The sequence below is a fragment of the Oppia nitens genome, unplaced genomic scaffold (assembly GCF_028296485.1).
Source record: "Oppia nitens isolate AA-2021 unplaced genomic scaffold, nextdenovo-longstitch-racon4-pilon3 scaffold21_pilon_pilon_pilon, whole genome shotgun sequence".
Classification (NCBI taxonomy): domain Eukaryota; kingdom Metazoa; phylum Arthropoda; class Arachnida; order Sarcoptiformes; family Oppiidae; genus Oppia; species Oppia nitens.
Genome location: NW_026533201.1, coordinates 1,047,857 through 1,070,000, shown reverse-complemented (window position 1 = coordinate 1,070,000; position 22,144 = coordinate 1,047,857). Strand labels below are relative to the sequence as shown.

General features: G+C 23.1%; 2 protein-coding genes across 5 annotated transcripts in view; one reads left to right on the top strand and one right to left on the bottom strand.

Moving 5' to 3' along the window:
* Positions 1–4,452, top strand: part of LOC128953283 (peptidoglycan-recognition protein LB-like) — a 5,039-nt gene extending 587 nt beyond the window's left edge. The window contains exons 1-4 of one of the 2 annotated variants that reach the window (XM_054298763.1): positions 1,709–1,778; positions 1,856–1,970; positions 3,081–3,224; positions 3,584–4,449. In XM_054298763.1, the coding sequence (XP_054154738.1) occupies positions 1,868–1,970; positions 3,081–3,224; positions 3,584–4,395 (1,059 nt within the window). In that variant the 5' untranslated portion in view covers positions 1,709–1,778; positions 1,856–1,867 and the 3' untranslated portion in view covers positions 4,396–4,449. Of the gene's footprint in view, positions 1–1,708; positions 1,779–1,855; positions 1,971–3,080; positions 3,225–3,583 lie in introns of those variants that run through there. The other variant, XM_054298764.1, reaches the window with a different exon arrangement.
* Positions 1–22,144, bottom strand: part of LOC128953296 (uncharacterized) — a 388,095-nt gene that overhangs the window by 103,117 nt on the left and 262,834 nt on the right. The window lies entirely within an intron of this gene.

The following is a 22,144-nucleotide window of genomic DNA, read 5'->3' as shown; positions in this document are numbered from 1 at the left end:
TACATCACACCAGTAGCTACTCGAGCCAATGCCTGGATCCAAGCTCATGTATCCAAGCTGTACGCAGCATCCAAAACAATCATATGGACGTACACGGTTGGCCAGATATTGGCTACAACGAAATTATTGGTGGCGACGGCCGTGTATATCTGGGCCGTAACTATTATACCCAGGGTTCGCAACCGGCCGGTATGACTGATAAATCGATAACCGTAGCCGTTGTTGGCCAGTATGATCAGGTAGAGCCATCCCAGTTGGTAATTGAGACTAGTAAAAAATTGATGCTATGCGGACTCAGGCGATCCAGGGTTCGGCCAGATTTTGAACTACATGGCCACAGGGATCAGGTATGCAATACTACTAGTCCGGGTCAACGGTTGTACGATCTGGTTAAACATTGGCCACATTTCCGTCAGGGACCCCTACCTACATTTCAGTGTGTTGGTCAACCAGCTTGATTGGTCTACAGCTTATGTAGCTTATGTAGTTCCTGTACAAATTAATTAATATTATTTATTATTTAATAAAAACTAAATAACTAAATATTAATGCAATTCATTGTTTATAGTTATTAATATTAATTAATTATAAGCAATTAAATAAAAATTTTCAACAATAAAAATCTATTTATTATTATTATTATTTAATAATATAATTAACTAATTATCTGTTAATAATTTATAATTTTTGTTTAGTGTTTCTGTTTTTATATACTATATATATATATATATATATATATATATATATATATATATACAGTATATATACTAAAATATATATAACCAAAAAATTTTTATTTAGTTTAAATTTTTAAATTTCTACCATAACATATTTAATTTAATTGACATCATATTTTAATAACAAAAAAATAATTATAATTAATATTTTTGTTAATTATATTTTTTTTTAAAAATATAATAGCTACTATTTTGTTTTTACTAAAGTTATTAAAATTTGATGTCAATAATTTTTTTTTAAAAAATACTACTACTACTATTATTATTGAATTAATGCTACTACTGGCAATACTACTTTATTTTTGATAAAAACAAATTTTAAAACTACAGTTATTTTTTATTTAATAAAATTCATATAATATTAAATAAAATTAATTTATTTAGTCTATCTTGAAAAACCATTACCTAGGTTTTTGTCTATAATTTTATATAGTATATTATATAATTAAATTTATTTGTGTTAAACAAGTTTTTGGATAGAATAGGGAGGGAGGGAATTGAAGTGAAAAATATAAAATACTATTAGTTAAAAATATAGTAAAATCTATAATTTTATTATATATATATTTTTAAAGTTTATTTCCAAAAAAAATAAATTAAGTTTATAAAGAGAATTAAATTATAGGATATTTATTTAAAAAATTAAATTTAAATATATATTTTATTTTTTTTTTGTTTCTCTAAAATAGATTTTAGTTTTTATTAAAGATATAAAAATACATAATAAAAAATTAATATTATTTTATTCAATTATTCAATTTATTAATGTAAAAAATATTATTATAAATTTCTATAACTATATTAATACCTCTATTGATGCTTAACCCGTGGTTTTTATTATATATAAAATTATTACTTAATAATAATTTATTTTTAATATAAAAAAATATTACTTAATAGACATTTTTTATAATTAATTTATTTCTAAAAAAAATCTGATTTATATTTTTATAACATTTTTTTTTATAGTTAGCAGTAGTTGTTTAGTGACTGAGAGAGAGAGAGACAGACATATTATTACAACAAAAACTACAACAAACTGTATGTTTGATTAAAAATTATTATATTTTCAATTTTTTTTATAAATAATTTAATATAATTTATATATTTATTTATAGTACAATTAAAAAATGTTTGCCAAAAAACAACAATTGGTGGTTAGTTTGCTATCAATATTGGTGTTGTTAACAGTTATTAATTTATATAACTGTTCTAATAATTCWATTCATACGGGTATTAAAATTTTGATTAAAAAATTATTACTATTTTCTCTCTCTCTCTCTCTCTCTCTCTCTCTCTCTCTCTCTCTCTCTCTCTCTCTCTCTCTCTCTCTCTCTCTCTCTCTCTCTCTCTCTCTACTCTCTCTCTCTCTCTCTCTCTCTCTCTCTCTCTCTCTCTCTCTCTCTCTCTCTCTCTTACTGTCTCTCTCTCTCTCTCTCTCTCTCTCTCTCTGTCTCTCTCTCTCTCTCTTTTTAATTTTCTCTCTCTCTTTCTCTCTCTCTCTCTTCTCTCTCTTTGTTTTTAATTCTCTATATATAACAATCTCTCTCTCTCTCTACTGGTGTGCTCTCTCTCTCTCTCTGGTCTCTGTCTCTCTCTGCTCTCTCTTTGGGTGCTCTCTCTCTCTCTCTTTCTCTTGTTCTCTCTCTCTCTCTAATAGTTATTGGACTCTCAGACAATCTCTCTAATAATAATAATAATAATTCTCTCTCTTAAAATTTTGATTAAAAAATTATTACTATTTCTCTCTCTCTCTCTCTCTCTCTCTCTCTCTCTCTCTCTCTCTCTCTCTCTCTCTTTCTCTCTCTCTCTCTCTCTCTCTCTCTCTCTCTCTCTCTCTCTCTCTCTCTCTCTCTCTCTCTCTCTCTCTCTCTCTCTAACTCTCTCTCTCTCTCTCTCTCTCTCTCTCTCTCTCTCTCTCTCTCTCTCTCTCTCTCTCTCTCTCTCTCTCTCTCTCTCTCTCTCTCTCTCTCTCTCTCTCTCTCTCTCTCTCTCTCTCTCTCTCTCTCTCTCTCTCTCTCTCTCTCTCTCTCTCTCTCTCTCTCTCTCTCTCTCTCTCTCTCTTCTCTCTCTCTCTCTCTCTCTCTCTCTCTTCTCTCTCTCTCTCTCTCTCTCTCTCTCTCTCTCTCTCTCTCTCTCTCTCTCTCTCTCTCTCTCTCTCTCTCTCTCTCTCTCTCTCTTACTTTCTAACTCTCTCTCTCTCTCTATCTCTGTCTCTCTCTCTCTCTATTTTTAATTTTTGTTTTTCTCTCTTTATTTACGTTTTTCTTCTCATAATCTTTGTTTTTAATTCATATATATAACAATAATAATACTGGTGCACCTACTGGTGTGCTCCTATAGGTGCTGCTGGTGGTGCTGTCGGTGCAAATTTGGGTGCTCTTTCTACTGGTCCTCTTTATCTTGTTCATAATGGTAGTAATAGTTATTGGACTACCAGACAATCGTCTATAGCTAATAATAATAATAATAATTCAATTCATACGGGTATTAAAATTTTGATTTAAAATTTTTTTACTATTTCTCTCTCTCTCTCTCTGTCTCTCTGTCTCTCTCTCTGTCTGTCTGTCTGTCTGTCTGTCTCTCTCTCTCTCTCTCTGTCTCTCTCTCACTCTCTCTCTCTCTGTTCTCTCTCTGTCTCTCTCTCTCACTCTCTGTCTCTCTCTCTCTCTCTCTCTCTGTCTCTCTCTCTCTCTCTCTCTCTCTCTCTCTYTCTCTCTCTCTCTCTCTCTCTCTCTCTCTCTCTCTCTCTCTCTCTSTCTCTCTCTCTGTCTCTATCTATCTCTCTATAACTTTATCCCATATTTTGATATATATATATATATATATATATATATATTAAATAGACTGTCCAGACATACATTGGGTATTACGTAGCGAATGGGGTGCCCGTTCACCCAACCGATCGATACCACCCATGCAACTACCGGTCAGCCATGTATTCGTACATCACACCAGTAGCTATTCGAGACAGTGCCGCGATCTGAACTCATGTATACTGGCTGTCCGATCAATCCAGGACAATCATATGGACGTACGCGGTTATCCAGATATTAGCTACAATGCCCTAATCGGCGGTGACGGCCGAGTATATCTGGGTCGCGATTATAATACCCAGGGATCCCAACCCCTGGGAATGGCCGATCAATCGATAACGGTTGCCGTTGTTGGCCAGTATGATCAGGTAGAACCTAGCGATTTGGTAATTGAGACTGGTAAAAAATTGATGCTATGCGGACTCCGGCGATTACATGTTCGGCCAGATTTTGAACTACACGGCCACCGGGATCAGGTATGCAATACTTCAAGTCCGGGCCAGCGATTGTACGATCGGATCAGTCATTGGCCACATTTTCGTAAAGGACCCCTACCCAGCTATCGATGTGCTGCTGCTGCTGCTGGTCAGCAATCAGCACCTGTAGTAGCTCCGGCAGCTTTGGCAGCTTTGGCAGCTCCGGCAGCTCCGGCAGCTCCGGCAGCTCCGGCAGCTCCGGCAGCTCCGGCAGCTCCGGCAGCTCCGGCAGCTCCGGCAGCTCCGGCAGCTCCGGCAGCTCCGGCAGCTCCAGTAGCTCCAGTAGCTCCGGCAGCTCCGGCAGCTCCGGCAGCTCCGGCAGCTCATGTAGCTCATGATAGTCGTAGTCATATTATTGCTTATTAATATTATTATTTTTTAAAAAAAAAATCTAAATAATAATACAATTAATTTGGTTATATAAATATTGTTTATTAATCTAATTATATATATTATAATAATAAGCATTAAACAAAACAAAACATAAAAAATTTTTTTGAACAATAAAAATCTATTTATTATTATTTAAATTAAATATAATTTTTTTTTAATTTTTTTTGGGTACTATATGTTTAAAAATATTTTTGAAAATTGTAGACATTTTTTTAAATCAACAAATTTCGTATAATAAATATTTTTTATTAATTATAGTTAAAAAATAAAATAAAATGGCGTATATTTTTAGTATTAAAAAATTTTAATTATTTTTTTTATGTATGACGTCATTTATTTTTTTATACTACTACTACTACTACTTCTAAAAATTTTGATATTTTGTTTTACTTTTTTTATAATTTAGTATTTAACTAATTTTTAAAATTAATTTTCTATTAATATAAAAATAAAATTATTTTAAAAAATTTAATAAAATTTAATTAAATAACAATTTTTTTTTTAAAAAATACCTATAAAAAAAAACTAAATAAACTAAACAAATGATAAATCAATTAAATTAAATGCTTGAATAACTGTTATTTTTATTGTTTTTACTATTAGTTTAGGATTATAATTTAGAAAAAAATTTTGTAACAATAATAATATTAATTTTAAAAATTAAAAAATACAATAAATAGTAGAGTAGCCAACTGTCCTGTTTAAACCCCATAAAAATCAATTATTTAACATTTTCCAGAATACGATAGTAAATCTCAGTTTCGTAGACAATATATTGCAATGTTTTCACTTTAATCGATTCGGGCGTCAAATTGTCAACTGAGGGGAGGGGGGTTGGCCAAAGCGAACTTTTGCGAACGAGGGGGAGGGGAGGGGTATAGTCTTTAAGAACGTTCGCATTTAGATAATATTTTATTTCTTGTGGTGGGGGGGGGTAGCGGTTAGGGACATGCGAACGTAATTTTTTTAAATGACTACATGCGAACAATTGCGAACATAAGGGAGGGAGGGGGTCTAGATTTCTTAAAAAGTGCGAACGTAATATGTGAACGACGCCTAATAAAGTTAATTTAATTTAACTGGATTACCTGATCCATCAATATAGGCTACAATAGCAATAGTTATTGCTACTAAAACTAACTTCATAGTTAATAAATAAATAATAGATTTTTAATTTTTTATATAATTATATTAAAAAATTTGTTAAAGTTAAAATAGTAAAAAATATCAATACTTTTATAATAAATATGATTACTATGTTAACTTATTTAATTTTTAGATTTTATACTTTATTTTTACATGCAATCTAAACGATTAAATTAAAAAATAATTATGTTATTTGCAACTATTGTTTTTTAATATTAATAATAATATTGTTAACTAATTGTTATTTAAAGAAAATATAGACTGTTATTGTTTGTTTGTGTGATTGTTAAGTTTAATTAATTTAATTTTTTTAAAAAAAGTTAAAACTGTCTAGACTTTTAATAGATAATAATAAATATAACTTTTGAAATTATTACATTTACAATAAAATAAACTATACTATACTAATTTTTAATAAACTAATTATTTATTTTAAATAAATTTTAATTTTAAAGAGATCATAAAATCAAATAATTTAATTTTTGTATAAATAAAAGTAAATCAAGATTATAAATTTAATTTTGCAGTTATTATCATTTAATTTTTACATAATATTTAAATGTTGTTTTAATTCAATTTTTTTTATTCAATTGTTATTTATTAAGATTTATATACAGTATTTATATGTTGTTTTGACTTATACTTGTTTATTTAGTAATTAATTATTATTTAAATATTATAAAATTCTAATTTTAAATTAAAAATCAAATAATATTTAACGATTGAATTTATAAAACTATTTTTTTAATAATATAAATTTATTTTGAATTTATTGATTTTTATTATTAGTAAGAATCCTAATATATTTTATATATAAAGTAAACAATTATTTTATTATTTATATATTATTATGTAAATTATTTGTATTTTATTTGTTGTATTAATAAAACATAAAATTATTGTATTTATTTAACAATAATAATAATAATATACAGTATTTTATTGAATTTATTAAATTAAATGAAATTTCAATAAAATTAAATAATAAACAGTTTTTTTTATTTGTGAAAAAAAATTTCATATACTTTATGTAATATTAATTAATTAAATAACTATTAATAGAAAAAAATAAATAATGAATAAATTAAGTAAATATAATAAAACATTAAAACAATAAAACTTGTAATAATAATAATAATTATTATTTAGTATATATATAAAAACAAAATAAATTAATACATACTAACAAACAAGTATACAATATACAATATAATACTGTAGTTATTATTATTATTTTTAATTATTTTGAAAAATGTATTTAAAATATTTAATATTATCAATGAAACTATTAGGTTTCAAACAACTACAATCAACAACTAGTAACAATAAATCAATTATAATTAGTAGTAGCAAGTACACATTGACAATTAGATTGTTACTAATTTTATTGATAATATTCAATACGTATCAATTTTCCCAACGTAATCATAAAATAAATTTACGTAACTTGATAATACATGTAACAAAAATGTTGATACCATTTTTATTGATGCTACTATTACCATGCAATAGATTTGTACTTGATCCATTAGCAATTGATTGTCTAATGATTTCCCAGTCATATATACGTAAACAAATACATTGGAAATTTTACGCATGTTTACTAATACTATTGGCAAATATTATATTTTATATTATCATGGAAATTATTATGATCAAATTATTCACAAATAATCATCAAGATAGTTTATTTGAGATTAGCCATAGTAGTAATTTTGATAATTATTTATGGATAATTATTTTGGAAACCATGGCCTACTATTTGGTTGCATACGTACCCAATTATTTGGCTGTTATCTATTGTCTAGTACATTGTCAATTTATTGGCAAAATGTTTCGGCAATTAAATAGGAAAATTAGCAAACATAAATTTACAGTAAATAATCTAGATGGTTTAGAAAAAATTAACCAAATACATTTTCGACTAAGTAGACAAACGTATCGATTACAATCAGTAATGTCGAGGCCATTGCTTATAATATATATCCTATATATATATTCGATATCTATAAATTTATATCAATTAATTTGTATTATCCAAACATTTCAAATGGGTATGTACTGTATTTAATTAATTAATTTTATAGTTAAATTTGTTTTTAAATAAATTTTTTTGTTTAAATACATAATTTATAAATACAAACGTAATTTATGTATATATTTATTTAGATGATTGGTTCAAGTTATACATGAAATTGCATCGACTGATAGTAACTGGTATACTATATATATGGCTGACTATGAGTGCCCAACGTATGTCCAGTCAAAGTCGACAAACCTATCAATCGATTGTCTATGCATTGAATACTAGACAATCGCCAGAAGCCCTACACCACCGACAACAACAACAACACGGGGTGTCCGCAGTAGAGGTGGATATCTATCCACTTATGAACACAATGTATAACAATATTGTTGGCCAACCCATCGATTTGACTGCTTGTTCATTGTTTACAATTCAATCGTCAATGATATGGACCGCACTGTCTATTGTCATAACATATACAGTCATATATTTTAGTTATTTTAAATAAATTTTATTTAAAATTTCAATTAGTACATAGTTATCTATTTTTTAAAAAAATTGACAAATTTTTAATAGAATAAAAAATGATAATAATAAAATTAATTAATTAATTGTTTTTAATAATAATAATGTTTATCTTATTAATATCATTATTAAATTTATTATTTAATTATCTTAATGTAATATTCAATTTTATTTTTTTTGCATTTATATGTTTGTATTATTATTAAATAAACACTTTATTTATTTGATTGTATAAATATCAACAATCATTAATATTAATTTATTATATATATATTGAATATTTTACATTAAAATGTAAATAAATAAAATTAATCAATAATTGTATATAGATAATAAAACATTTTTTGTAACTATTATTACATTAACATTTCTATTACATTTATACTATTAATTAAATTTTTTTTTGAAAAAATCTATATTTTATAGAATATACATTTATCATATTATGTAAATTAATGTAAACATATTACACACAAATACAAAAAATCAATAATAAATAATTTTAATAAATATTTTAATAAAAAAATTATTAGATTTATGTTTATTTCAAATGTACTACTAATCATACACTGTATAAAAAATTTTTATTAGTAAAATAATTATCTATTTAATAATAATAATTTTTTTAAAATAATGTACTTAAAATATTTAATATTAGCAATGAAACTAATTGGGTTTAAACAACAATCAATTAGCAGCAAGTACACTTTAGCTATTAGATTATTACTAATATGTTTAATGATATTCAATACGTATCAATTGTATAAACGTGGCAATACTAATTGGTTACGTATTGGTATGAATTGGTTGAAAATGTCCGTGCCATTTATTATTATGCTAAAATTACCATGCAACAAATTTGTACTAGATCAACAAGCAATTAATATATTCATCAAAAAATCATATATTACTAGACAAATACATTGGAAATTTTACGCTTGTTTATTTATTTTACTAATAAATTTAATAATTTATATTTTAAGTGAAATTATTACATTGAAAATTTTGATGCACGAAAATAATCTGTTTGACACTAGTAATCGTATTGATACTAATCTATTGGTTTTTACTATGGAAACCTTGTCCTACTATTTAGTATCATACGTACCAATTTATTTGTCAATTGTTTATTGTTTGGTACATTGTCAATTTATTGGCAAAATGTTTAGCCAATTAAATTGGAAAATTTTAAATCATAAATATTGTATAAATTCAATAATTGGTTTAGAGCAAATTAAGCTAGAACATTTTTGCATAGCTAGACAAACGTATCRTTTACAATCAATAATGTCGATGCCATTACTATTAATATATACATTATACATATATTCTATGTGCGTATATTTATTTGAAGTGATCTGGCTAATTAAAACGTTTCACATAGGTATGTATGTTTGACAAACAATTTTTGTTAATTAATATAATAATTTATTAATATTAACGTAATTTATTACTATTAACGTAATTTATGAATATTTAATTATTTAGACGATTGGTTCAAGTTATACATGAAATTGCATCGACTGATGGTAACAGTTGTACTCTATATATGGTTGACAATGAGTGCCAGTCGTATGGCTAGTAATAGTCGACAAACCTATCAGTCGATAATCAATGCAATGAATATACAATCCCTGAATCAAGTCATACCACAGGTAGACTTGTATCCACTGATGAACACATTGTACAACAATATTGTTGGCCAACCCATCGATTTGACTGCCGGTTCACTGTTTACTATTCAACCGTCAATGTTATGGACGGCACTGTCTATAGTTATCTCGTATACAGTTATTTATATTGAATTTTTTAAATAATTAAAAAAATAATAATTTTTAGCTTAAGGCTAAGTTTTTTATATATAAAATTTGAAATGTTTTTACTTTTAAAGTAATTTATAATAGAAATATATTGTTGAAGTTATTTAAAAAAATATATTTAATATTATTTCCAAATGTAAATAACAAAATTACTATTTTTATCTGTGTCATTTATGTCCAATTTTATTATATTAAATATTTTATTATTAAGCAATTTTTATTTATTTTATAAATAATATATCATAAATTAAATATTCAAATGGTTTTATTTAAATAAAATTTATTTAAAGATTTATTTAATTCATATTAGTTTTTATTATTAAATTAAATTATATAAACTTTTACTTTGCATTAGTATTACTATTATATACCTTTATTTAAAAACTATATAAAAATATTTCATAACATATTTTTTAAAATAAAATTTTTTATAGTTATTTTATATTTAATATAATTAGATTTTTTTTTAATTAAAAAATTTGCCATTTTGTTATACATTTTTAATTAATCATTTTTTTAAATCATTTTAGTTAGCAAAATTAACTAAGTTAATAATTTTACATTATTTTAAAGAAAATATAATTTATTATTTTATACGATAATGGAGTTTCTTGTTAAACTAATTGTACTAATATGTATCATGGTAAATTTCATAATATTGCATGGTAAGTTCATTAAAATTTAATTTAGAAAAAATAGTAATTATATACAATTCTATTCAAATATATATAATTATTAAATACAATAATTACTTAAATAACTATTTATTAACTAAATATTAGTTATAATATTTTGACAAATAATAATATTATTATTGTTTTAATAAAAATAATAATTTTTTTAAAGTTTTATTTTTATTTAAAATTAATTAATTATTTTAAATTAATAGTTATCTGCGCTAAATGCAAACAAAATGGCTATAGTTGTCATTCAGGCCGTGAATGTTGTGGCCATAAGTGTGTGGTAGGCATGTGCTCGGGTGCACCCGATAATGATGATGATTAATATATCAATATATATAAATATATATATATACAATGAAAATAATAATATGTCCTAGTTGATAATTTAATTATTTGTTTAGTTATGACTATGAAGAAAAAATATTTTATATAAACTATTATATTATATATTAACTGAAAATTTTATTATTTTGTTTGTAATACATTTTTATTTTAATTATAATTATAATAATAAATACGGTATTTCAATATTATTTTTTTTAAATCTAGTTTATTATTTTATTTTTTAATTTACTAATATTACTTTAAAAGCTAATTGTAATATTTAATATATAAATATAAATTAGTTGTTAATTATAATAAATCATTCAATTATATAGTTTAACAATAATGTTATTTTTATAAATTTTTTTTGTTGGAAAAATGTTGTTATTAATTGTCACATAAATAACGTTAAAATCAGTCAAAAAAAAATTATTAAATAGTTTATAGCTTAGGTTAGCCGTAGTATTAACTGGACATAATAATAAACAAAAATATAGTCAATTCTAAGATTGTTGTGTAAATAAAAATTTGCTTTACTAAAATATCGGTCGAAACAAATAATGGTTTATAGATTATACAGCTGATGAACCAAATATTAGCTAAAAATATAGTAAAAATTTTGACCAATACGTCTGATTTTAAATATAATTTATCAACCCAAACTAACCCAACAAACCCAACAAACCCAACAAACCCAACAAACCCAACAAACCCAACCTAACCCAACCTAACCCAAAACCCCTAACCCAACCTAACCCAACCTAACCCAACCTAACCCAACCTAACCCAACCTAACCCAACCTAACCCAACCTAACCCAACCTAACCCAACCTAACCCAACCTAACCCAACCTAACCCAACCTAACCCAACCTAACCCAACCTAACCCAACCTAACCCAACCTAACCCAACCTAACCCAACCTAACCTAACCTAACCCAACCTAACCCAACCTAACCCAACCTAACCCAACCTAACCCAACCTAACCCAACCTAACCCAACCTAACCTATCTAATATATAAATTATTATTAAGAAATTTTTACCCAACCTAACCCAACCTAACCATTTAACCTAACCCAACCTAACCCAACAATTAACCCAACCTATAATAACCCAATAACCCAACCTATTAACCCATATTATTAACCCAACCTAACCTAACCCAACCTATAAAACCTAACCCAACCTTTTTAACCCAACCTTTAAAACCTATATCCCAACCAAACCCAACCTTTTAAAAAAAACCTTCATTTATTTAACCTAAAAAATAAATTATCTAATATATGCAAATTATTATTAAGAAATTTTTAAATTTGTTTAATTTTTTATTATTTTAATTCATTTATAATTTAAAAAAAATGATTATCAATTGATACTATAATAAAATGATACTATTATTTATATTATTATTTATAGTTATAAAAATGACTTTTTAGTTTTTATTTACATAGTCATCCTAACCCTAAACATTACATATGTTGTTTATTAATTTTATTATTTTAAATGAATATATTAAATAAATAAACTTTTATAAACTAATATATTTTTTAAAAAAAATATTATTTTATTATATACTATATAAACAATAAAATACTGTTACATTTAATTTGGGGGGGAATAAATTTTAAAAAAAAATATTATTAACTTAAACCCCAAACTCCCACACTTTTTATACGCTGATAGTTAATATTTTATATTTAAAAAAAACTAATAAATCAAAAGTTTTTATTTAATTTTTTTTTGATTAATCATATAATTGAATGGAAAATTTTATTTAAACATATATTAATAATTTATCTCTTAAAATCATAATTAAAATTTATGTCAAAAAAATATATTTTAGATTTTGACTTTTTAGTATTGATTTATTTATTTGCATTTATTTTACAGTATCATTTTACACTTAACATTACATATGTATTTTTATTATTTTAAATGAATATTGAATAAATAAACTTTATTATTATTTTAATATTATTTTATTATTGTTTAAAATTCTATATGAATATTATATTTTTTTAAAAACTACTAAATATAATGTTTTTTTTGATTAATCATATAATTAAATGGAAAATTTTATTTATATTTATATATTTAACTATTTTAAAAAAATCTTATCATTCTTAGACGCAAAATGACTAATTAATTTTTTTAGTAAAAAATCATATATAATAAATTAATCAACATATACTGTATTTTAGTGTGTTTAAATATTCAAGTTTTTTTTAGAAAGATAAAATTAAATAAAATCAAAAAAATTATATATATATATAAGCTAAATATAATAATTTGTTATATATATATGATATTTTAGCTATGTCAAAATTAATAAAAATTTTGTTAATATCAAGTCTAATTTATATTATTAGTATTAATTCATACTTACATGGTTTAGGTAAAGTATATATATATATATTTATATAGTATTAATTAATTTTATTAAATTAAATTTTAAAATTTATAGTAGATTACTTTTTAAAAATAAAATATTTTAATTATAATTTATTAATTAAATAATTATTATTATTTATTTTTTGATAAAAAAATATATTTATCATTATTCTGTTAATTAATTAGTTAATTAATTAATAAAATTATAAAATAATTAATTAAAAATATATATATATTTTATAGTAACCTACTGTCCCAGCGATGCCTTAGTCTATCCGCCGTTTATCGATCAGAAAACTATCCAAAGGTTTAATATGATGACCGATAAACAACTAATCCGTGAAATTACAAAACAAATCCATACGTTTGGCGATAGATTTCAGCTATATATCAATCAATCTACAGTACCTACACTTGACTTTCTACCTGTTTATTATAAAAAATTTGGTCAACTAATACTAGACTATCAAACTGGTATATTGGCCGCCATTACTAACACTACTACCAATAATACTAATACTACTAGTAGTCACCAGTTACTTGTCCAGGATGCACTATCCCAATGGTATTGGCTTGAATATCAAGATAGACAATTACAATTGGAAACCGATTGTCCAAATCTAGCGTACGATGTTTCTACAAATATACGTATACTTAAGCAACAATTTGTCCAAATTTGGGGCGAATTAATGGACAATTTGGTGAAACGATTGGATACGGATATAAACGACAAGGATAACAGTATTTGGTTACCGTTTAATAAAAAAGTAATTTTTTTTAATTAACTAATAATACTCTTAAAAAAATATTTATGTTTGTTTTGTTTTTTAAAATTAATTTTTTAAAATTTTTTTAATTGTTGATTTAGATTATAGATTATTTGAACACAGTTTTTCCTAAAATCAACAATAGTATCGATAAGATAACTAACATATCGGCTAAAAATAGTACATTGATTACTATTGTTACTGATATTCAATGGTATTTACGCGGTTTTAAACAATATGATTTTTAAAAATACATTTTTTCAAAAAAAATCTTAATTAATAATTTAATTTAGAAACCTATTTGTTTTTATTATTTGTTTTAATTTTATTAATAATAAATTTAAATATGTTTGATTGTGTTTTTACTCTTTTGATTAATTAAAATAGTTTTAATGTAAATTAGATAAATAAATCTAATATTATAAAAAAAACTTGTTTTTTATTTTTAATCTATAGATTGTTTTGTAAATAAAAAAAATAATAATTTCTTGTTTAATATAATTTAAATATTACTATATTATATATTTTACATATACATATAAATTTATATATATATATATTATATTTTTATACAAATAATTATTTTTTTTAATTATTTAAAAAATAATATTTTCAATATATTTTTATTGGTTGTTGTATTTGTGTTACAAATTAAAAAATATCATTAATTTATAAATTGTATATAAATTATTGAATAGGTTATCATTAATGATAGTGTTGTCCATATTAGTGATGTATTGATTTTGAACATTGAACAGCCATTCAATTCAATTGATTGTAAACGTATTGTTTGCAACACTAGATTGACAATAGGATAGCAATCAATTTGAATCAATTGATTATTATTATTATTATTATTTATATGTAAAGCATATATAATAGAGTGTATTGTTTGACGGGATTTTTTTGTAAGATTTACGACACTAATAGTAAGCCATAGAAATAGTATTGAAGTAATAACTATTTGATGACAATTTAGTATTAATTTCCATATGTTATCTAAAAATAATTGATTTTTTAGAGTAATTTTTAAAAATAATTAATTAATTAAACTTAATAACTATTACTAATATTTACTAATAGTGTAAAGTTTATCTAAAATGTACTAGCTAATAATAATAATAAGTGTTACTAATTATTAAATAATAAATTTGTTTTTTAAAAACTTTTAAAAAATAATTTTTTGTGTAATTATATATTTTTAAAAATTTTTATTAATTAAAAATATTATCGATACTTACAATGATGGCCAATTTTTCGATAAAAATTAATTATGAAAAACGTATATTTACATAGATCAAATATAAACCGTATATAAATACATACTAGTACCATGGATATATTTGATTGTAATCTACAAACATATTGATTTATTAGAAAATGTTCATGTTCAATATTTAGTAAACAATTTTGATTAATTTTAAAATTATTTAAAATTTTTCTATTTAGCATGCTAAATTGTCTAGCTATAATTTTAGCATTTAATCCACAATATATACATGCTAAATATATGGTAACATGTATTATTAAATAATAGAAAAATTTATAAAATATTAATAATATAAAATTAGTTTTAGTAGAAATATTATTATTATTATTATTATTATTGGAAAGTGAGCTTGTTAGATTACAAATATCAATGAAAATATATAAAAATAATGCTACTAGTAAACTACATAGCAATATAATAATTTCAATTTTTAATTTTTTTGAATATTTATTATCCAATAAAACAATACTATTATTATTAGTATGAAATTTTTTGTATATATTAAAATCACATTTTAGTTTAACTAATATAATAAATACAGTTAAAAAATTTAACATTACACTAAAAACTGTTTTAATTGATATTTTTGAATTAATACAAAAATGATAAATAAAATATAAACTCATTAAAAACATTATAAATCTTATACTATATAAATTTAATAATTTAAATTTATTATTATTATAATTAATTGATTGACGAAAACCTAAAAATTTCATTAATTTAATTATAATATTTAAAATGCTATATGTTTTTTGATAATAATTATTAATTGTTTCCATAATTGTGTTTTTTATTTGCTAATATAATACTATTGGCTTTATAAAAAATGAATGATTTATATAAATTACTAAATAAAATAAAATATTTTGTTTTCATAATAAATAACTTGATTGAATAATATTTGTAATGAAAAAATATAATTATTTTTATTTAACTAAACAAAAAAAATAATTATATAAAAATCAATTTATTGAATTAAATATTTATTTAATATAAATAATCAATAAAAAGTAATTTAATAAGTAGATTAAATAATAGTTTTTTTAAAAATACAATAGTAATTATAAAAATTTTATAATAATAATATAATAAAATATTTAAAAATATAATTAATATAAATTTACAATAATATCATATTATATTATAATTAAAATTTTTAATAAATACATGTATTTATGTTAGTTATAATTATGTATAGTCTAACCTAGCCCAACCTAACCCAACCTAACCCAACCTAACCCAACCTAACCCAACCTAACCCAACCTAACCCAACCTTACCTAACCTATGTATATCTATGTATAAAATTATTGTGTAGAAAAAATATATTAAATATAAAAAAAATATATTTATTTAACATTTAGTTTTTAACTAAAAAATATATATTTTAAATATTTAAATTATAGTAAAAGCACGAGAATGCAATTAATGAATAAATAAATTTATTTTTTGGTTTTTTTTAAAGTTCAAAACATTTATAGTAAACAAAATTATTATAGTAAACAACAAATAAAATAATGTCAAAGTTTATATATAAAATTATTTTCAAAATACGTCAATTGTTTGGGTTATTTTTATTACAAATATATAATCATCAAATGGTTAGCATAAATAGTATATTAGATTAGAAAACAAATATTTAAATAATATATATATATATATATTATTAATATTTTTCAGATACAAACAAACAAACAAACAAAAAACTAATTCAACTTTTTTGAAGTATTATACAATTTTTTGAAACAAAATTTTAGACATAAAAAATCAAACAGTTTTTCCATCAAAAAAAAAAATAATGTCTAACTTTTCACCAAAAAAACTATTACCTAAAAACATTGCCTACAAATGGTCGGCCTATCATTTATACCGTATTGGCTTAAGTTTGGATCCATTACCTATCGATAGTAATTGTTGTCCACAACCACTGCCACTACCATCACAACCACCCCTACAATCATCAATGATTAGACATTGGATCAATTGGCCAATAATTATGTTTACCGTTACACTAATATTTCTAACACAACGATTAGTTTCAATGTTTATCGATCATCCAAACAATTGTCTACAATTATTGGCACTAATGGGCGATTGGGGCGCACTGTTAGGTATCGGTAGACTAAACAATACGATATCCATATTGATTGCACTGTTGGTACTGTTATCGCAGCTGACCTATTGGTTGAATCATTTGAGGGGTATTGGCCCGACATTTATGAGGGTATTTCTGATGATGTCCGGCATAGGATGGACACCCATGAGTTTAGGACTAACCGATCTCCGGGAGATACAGATGCTCCTGAAATGGATGCGCCGGTTATGTCAAAGTCAACAATTAAATGCTAATCTATTGATACCCGTGTGTTGTACAGTAATAGCTATGTTTGTCTATCTGAATGGTCTACCCTTGGATTATGCCCTGAGCTATGGTATACCTAATTCACTACTAAACGGTCTATTCATACACTATCTATGGAATTGTCTAATCTATCAAATAATTTATTTATCTATACTATCAATGTATTTGAAATTTAAAATCCAATCATTTTATCGACAATTAGCTAAACAATTATTATTATTACAATCAAAAAATAATAATTTTCGAAATATTCAAACAATCATAAAATCATTTGACACAGTTTTCAATAAAATTTCCGATTATAATCATACGTATTGGTCAAAATTTTTATTATATTTTTGGTTAACTTTTGGATCGACAATAGTCGGTATGATTTATACCCTGATATTTATTTCATCTGATTTATTACTAATTAAATTAGTCTATATTTATACTACATTTATGGCATTAACCATATTTTTATCGATTATATTGACTACAGCGTCGGTCAATAAGTGTGCCACCAATTCATATAAACTATTAAATAGTTTACAAGTTTTAGTTTAATTAATTAATTAATTATTTTTTTTCAGCTAGATTATTTATCAATATTAATAATAATAATACTATGGTACAGTATAATACATATATAATTTTTAATTTTACAAAAACATAATTATAATTTATAAATTAGCTTTAATATTTATCTAGTATATTTGTAATTGATTATCTATTTAAAAATATAGTAGATGTATTGAAATATATGTAAAGTATAAACACTTTATGTTTAAAAATCAAAATAGACTTAAATTTAGCATTTTTGCCATTTATAGAAAGTATTCACTTTCTATATGTTTATTACTTTTCAAATAACTGCCGACTATTTTATGGGTCAAGTAATGCCTAAAATCCCTATATAAGGGTCAGCACTGACCTTACAATTCATGCTTAGATATACCTGTGCTTCACGACTGCAACATATAAACTAAATTGTAATAGAATTTCATATCAAAAATAAAATGTTTCAATAAAAACACAATTAGTTTTTTAATCTATTGGTGCGTCAAATAAGTAAATGCCGTAAAACTCAACAAATGTTTTACATATATATTTTCTATATTTATTTATAATTATTATTTATAAATTATATTTTAATGATTATTTATTTTTTTGTGTAAATATAAGTATAAAATTTAACTGTAATTTAAACAAACATTTAGGTTATAGCATTTTTAACAATTTAAATAGCATCAATAAATTATTTAAAAAAAACTCAAATTTTAAATGTCAACTTAAATATAATGTATAAAAACAATATTTAAAATAAATAAAATATTATATTAGTATTAAAAAACTTATTTTTATCTTTTTTTAACAAAAAATATATTAGTTGTTTTTTAAATTATTACAGCAATTATATTGTATTAGTATAACTACTATAGTTTGACGTAAAAAACAACATTTACTTACAGTTTTGTTTAACATTAAAACATTTTAAATATATATATAATTATCAAAAAAAAATTACTGTAAAATTTATTAAACTAAATATAATTAATTTATTGCTATTCTAGTTTTTTACTAAATTATTTTAAATATTTTGTTGTTTATTTATTCAAAATAATTTTTTTTAAAAATTAACCTAATCAACAATTTAACTAATTAACTTTAATTTATTTAATTGATTGAGATTATTATAAAATAGTTTAAAATTATATGATACTAATCATAGTGCAAACTAAATAATATTTAAATTTTTAAAAATTAATGTCTACTTAAAAAAACATTGTAGTATAAATAATAATATATATGAAAATCAAAAATATAAATTTTTATAAATAATTTTTGTTTGTAATTTTTAACTTTAATAATAATGATAATATACTATTTTTAGTAATTGTTACAAAATTTGTGTAATAAAAAAAATATACAAACATTTTTGTAATTTATATCTTAATAAAAAAATTCAGGTAATAATCAACTTATTTTTAGAAATATTTTTAAATAATAATTAAAAAATACTTTAATCGATCAATAAGTATATAAAATATTTATTTATTTGAAAATTAAAACTAAAAAAATAAATATTCACTAAAAATAAATTATGTCTAACTTTTCACCAACAAAATTATTGCCCGAAAATATGGCCTACAAATGGTCGGCCTATCATTTATATCGTATCGGTTTATCAATCAATAGATTAACACCCGATTCCTGTCCACTATTTTTGTCCAGACATTGGATTAATCGGCCGATAATTATGTTTATAATTTCGGTAATATTTTCATTGGAAAGATTAGTTTGTATGTTCATCGATGGGGACGGGGATAACAATTGGCTACTATTGGCACAGTTAGGCGATTGGGGTTATCTATTGGGCACCGGTAGGCTAAACAATTGTGTAACCTTATTGGTTACACAATTGTTGCTACTGTCTCAGTTAACCTATTGGTATAATCAGTGGTCGGATATTAGGCCAACATTTATGCGTTTATTTCTCATGATGTCTGGCATCGGATGGACACCCATTAGTCTAGGGTTAACCGACCCCCTGGAGATACAGGTGCTCAGCAAATGGATGCGACAATCGTGTCGTTTAGCCCGACTGAATGGCGATATAATATTTCCCATATTTTGCTTTATAGTTGCATTCATACCATATTTGCAAACATTTCCAAACATAATTCAATTGGTTAGCTATGGTATACCTAATGGACTAATATTTTCCATTAGTTGTCATTATATATGGAATGTATTAGTCTATCAAATAATCTATTTGTTTATCATATGTTTGTATTTGAAATTTAAATTGAAATCATTGTTTAGAAAATTATCAAAAATATCCGAAATAACAAATAAAAATCATCAAAAAATATTTATATTTAGTATTATAAAATCCATGGACACAGTTTTTGATGAAATTTCTGACTATAATCGCACGTATTGGTCAAAATTTTTACTATATTTTTGGCTAACATTTGGTTCAACTATTTGTGGTGTTATTTATGTCCCACTGTTTGTTTCAACTGGTATTTTAGTTAAACTAATATTTATTTATACAGCTATAGTAGCGTTGGCTATATTTTTGTTTATAATTATGACGACAGCATCGGTTAACCTAACGGCTAACCGATCCTATAAATTATTAAATCAATTACAAGTTTTATTTAAATAATTATAATAATTAATTTCAAAAAAAATATAATTGAAATTTATTTAATATTAATTATAATTTTTTTTGTCAGTTATATTGTTTTTTTTTATTTATTAATAATATAATATACTAACAAATATATTAATTTTTTTACTAAATACATAATTATAATAAAATAAATACAGTGCTAAATAAATAAAAATTTGATTGAAATTTTAAAAAAAATTATTATTGTATTTAAAAATTTTTATTCAATAATTTCTTTTAAAAATAAATAATAACATAAAAATAAATATTGAAATGTGGCCACTTCCGATTTAGGCCACATCCACGGCCGGTGATGTCACGCACCGGCCGCCCGTATATTTTTGATTGCAAAACACAATATACCAGTGATAACCTCACTTTACTTATATATATATATATATATATATATACACGTGTATATAATAATTATTATTAATAAATTAGTAAAAAATATTTTACAAAAAAATTAATTAGTTTAATAGTCTTGAATGTTATGAAATAATATAATTAATTAAAATAAAGTTGTTTTAATTGTTATTTATATTAATTAAAAAGCAATTGTTTTACACAAACATATTTTCATTTTTCAAAAAAAAAATTATTAGAAATATAACGATTAAATTTTAATATAATTATTTAAATAATAGTTAGCAATAACAATGATAACATAATATAATACTATTGACTTTTTTATTATATGATAAATATCTATATATTTATTGATTATATAAATTGATTATTTTTTAATAGTTTAATAGTTTAATAGTCTTTACAATAGTTTTATAAAAATAATATATTAGAATATAATAATTAATTTATTACTTTTTTTTAAATAATAAACTAATTTTCTTTAATGTCAAAAAAATATATCTAATTTATACTTTATTATTGTATATTCAGTATAGTCATACAATTTTTTATTAAAATTTATTAAAATTTTTTAAGTAAAATATTTTTTTAAAAAAATAAATTTTCAAGTTTTTCAATCATATAATTACTACTAATATAATAAAAGTGTTTTAATACATATACTGTATATTATTATATTAATAACAACAACAAAAAATAATGACTAGTTTTTCAGCGAAAAAATTATTGCCGGCAAACATGGCCTACAAGTGGTCGGCCTATCATTTATATCGTATCGGTTTAACGGATGATAATCCCGGGGCTGACTACTATCCCCGGAGACTATGGTTTTATAAACCGTTACTAATATTTATAATTTGTTTCATATATTTAATTG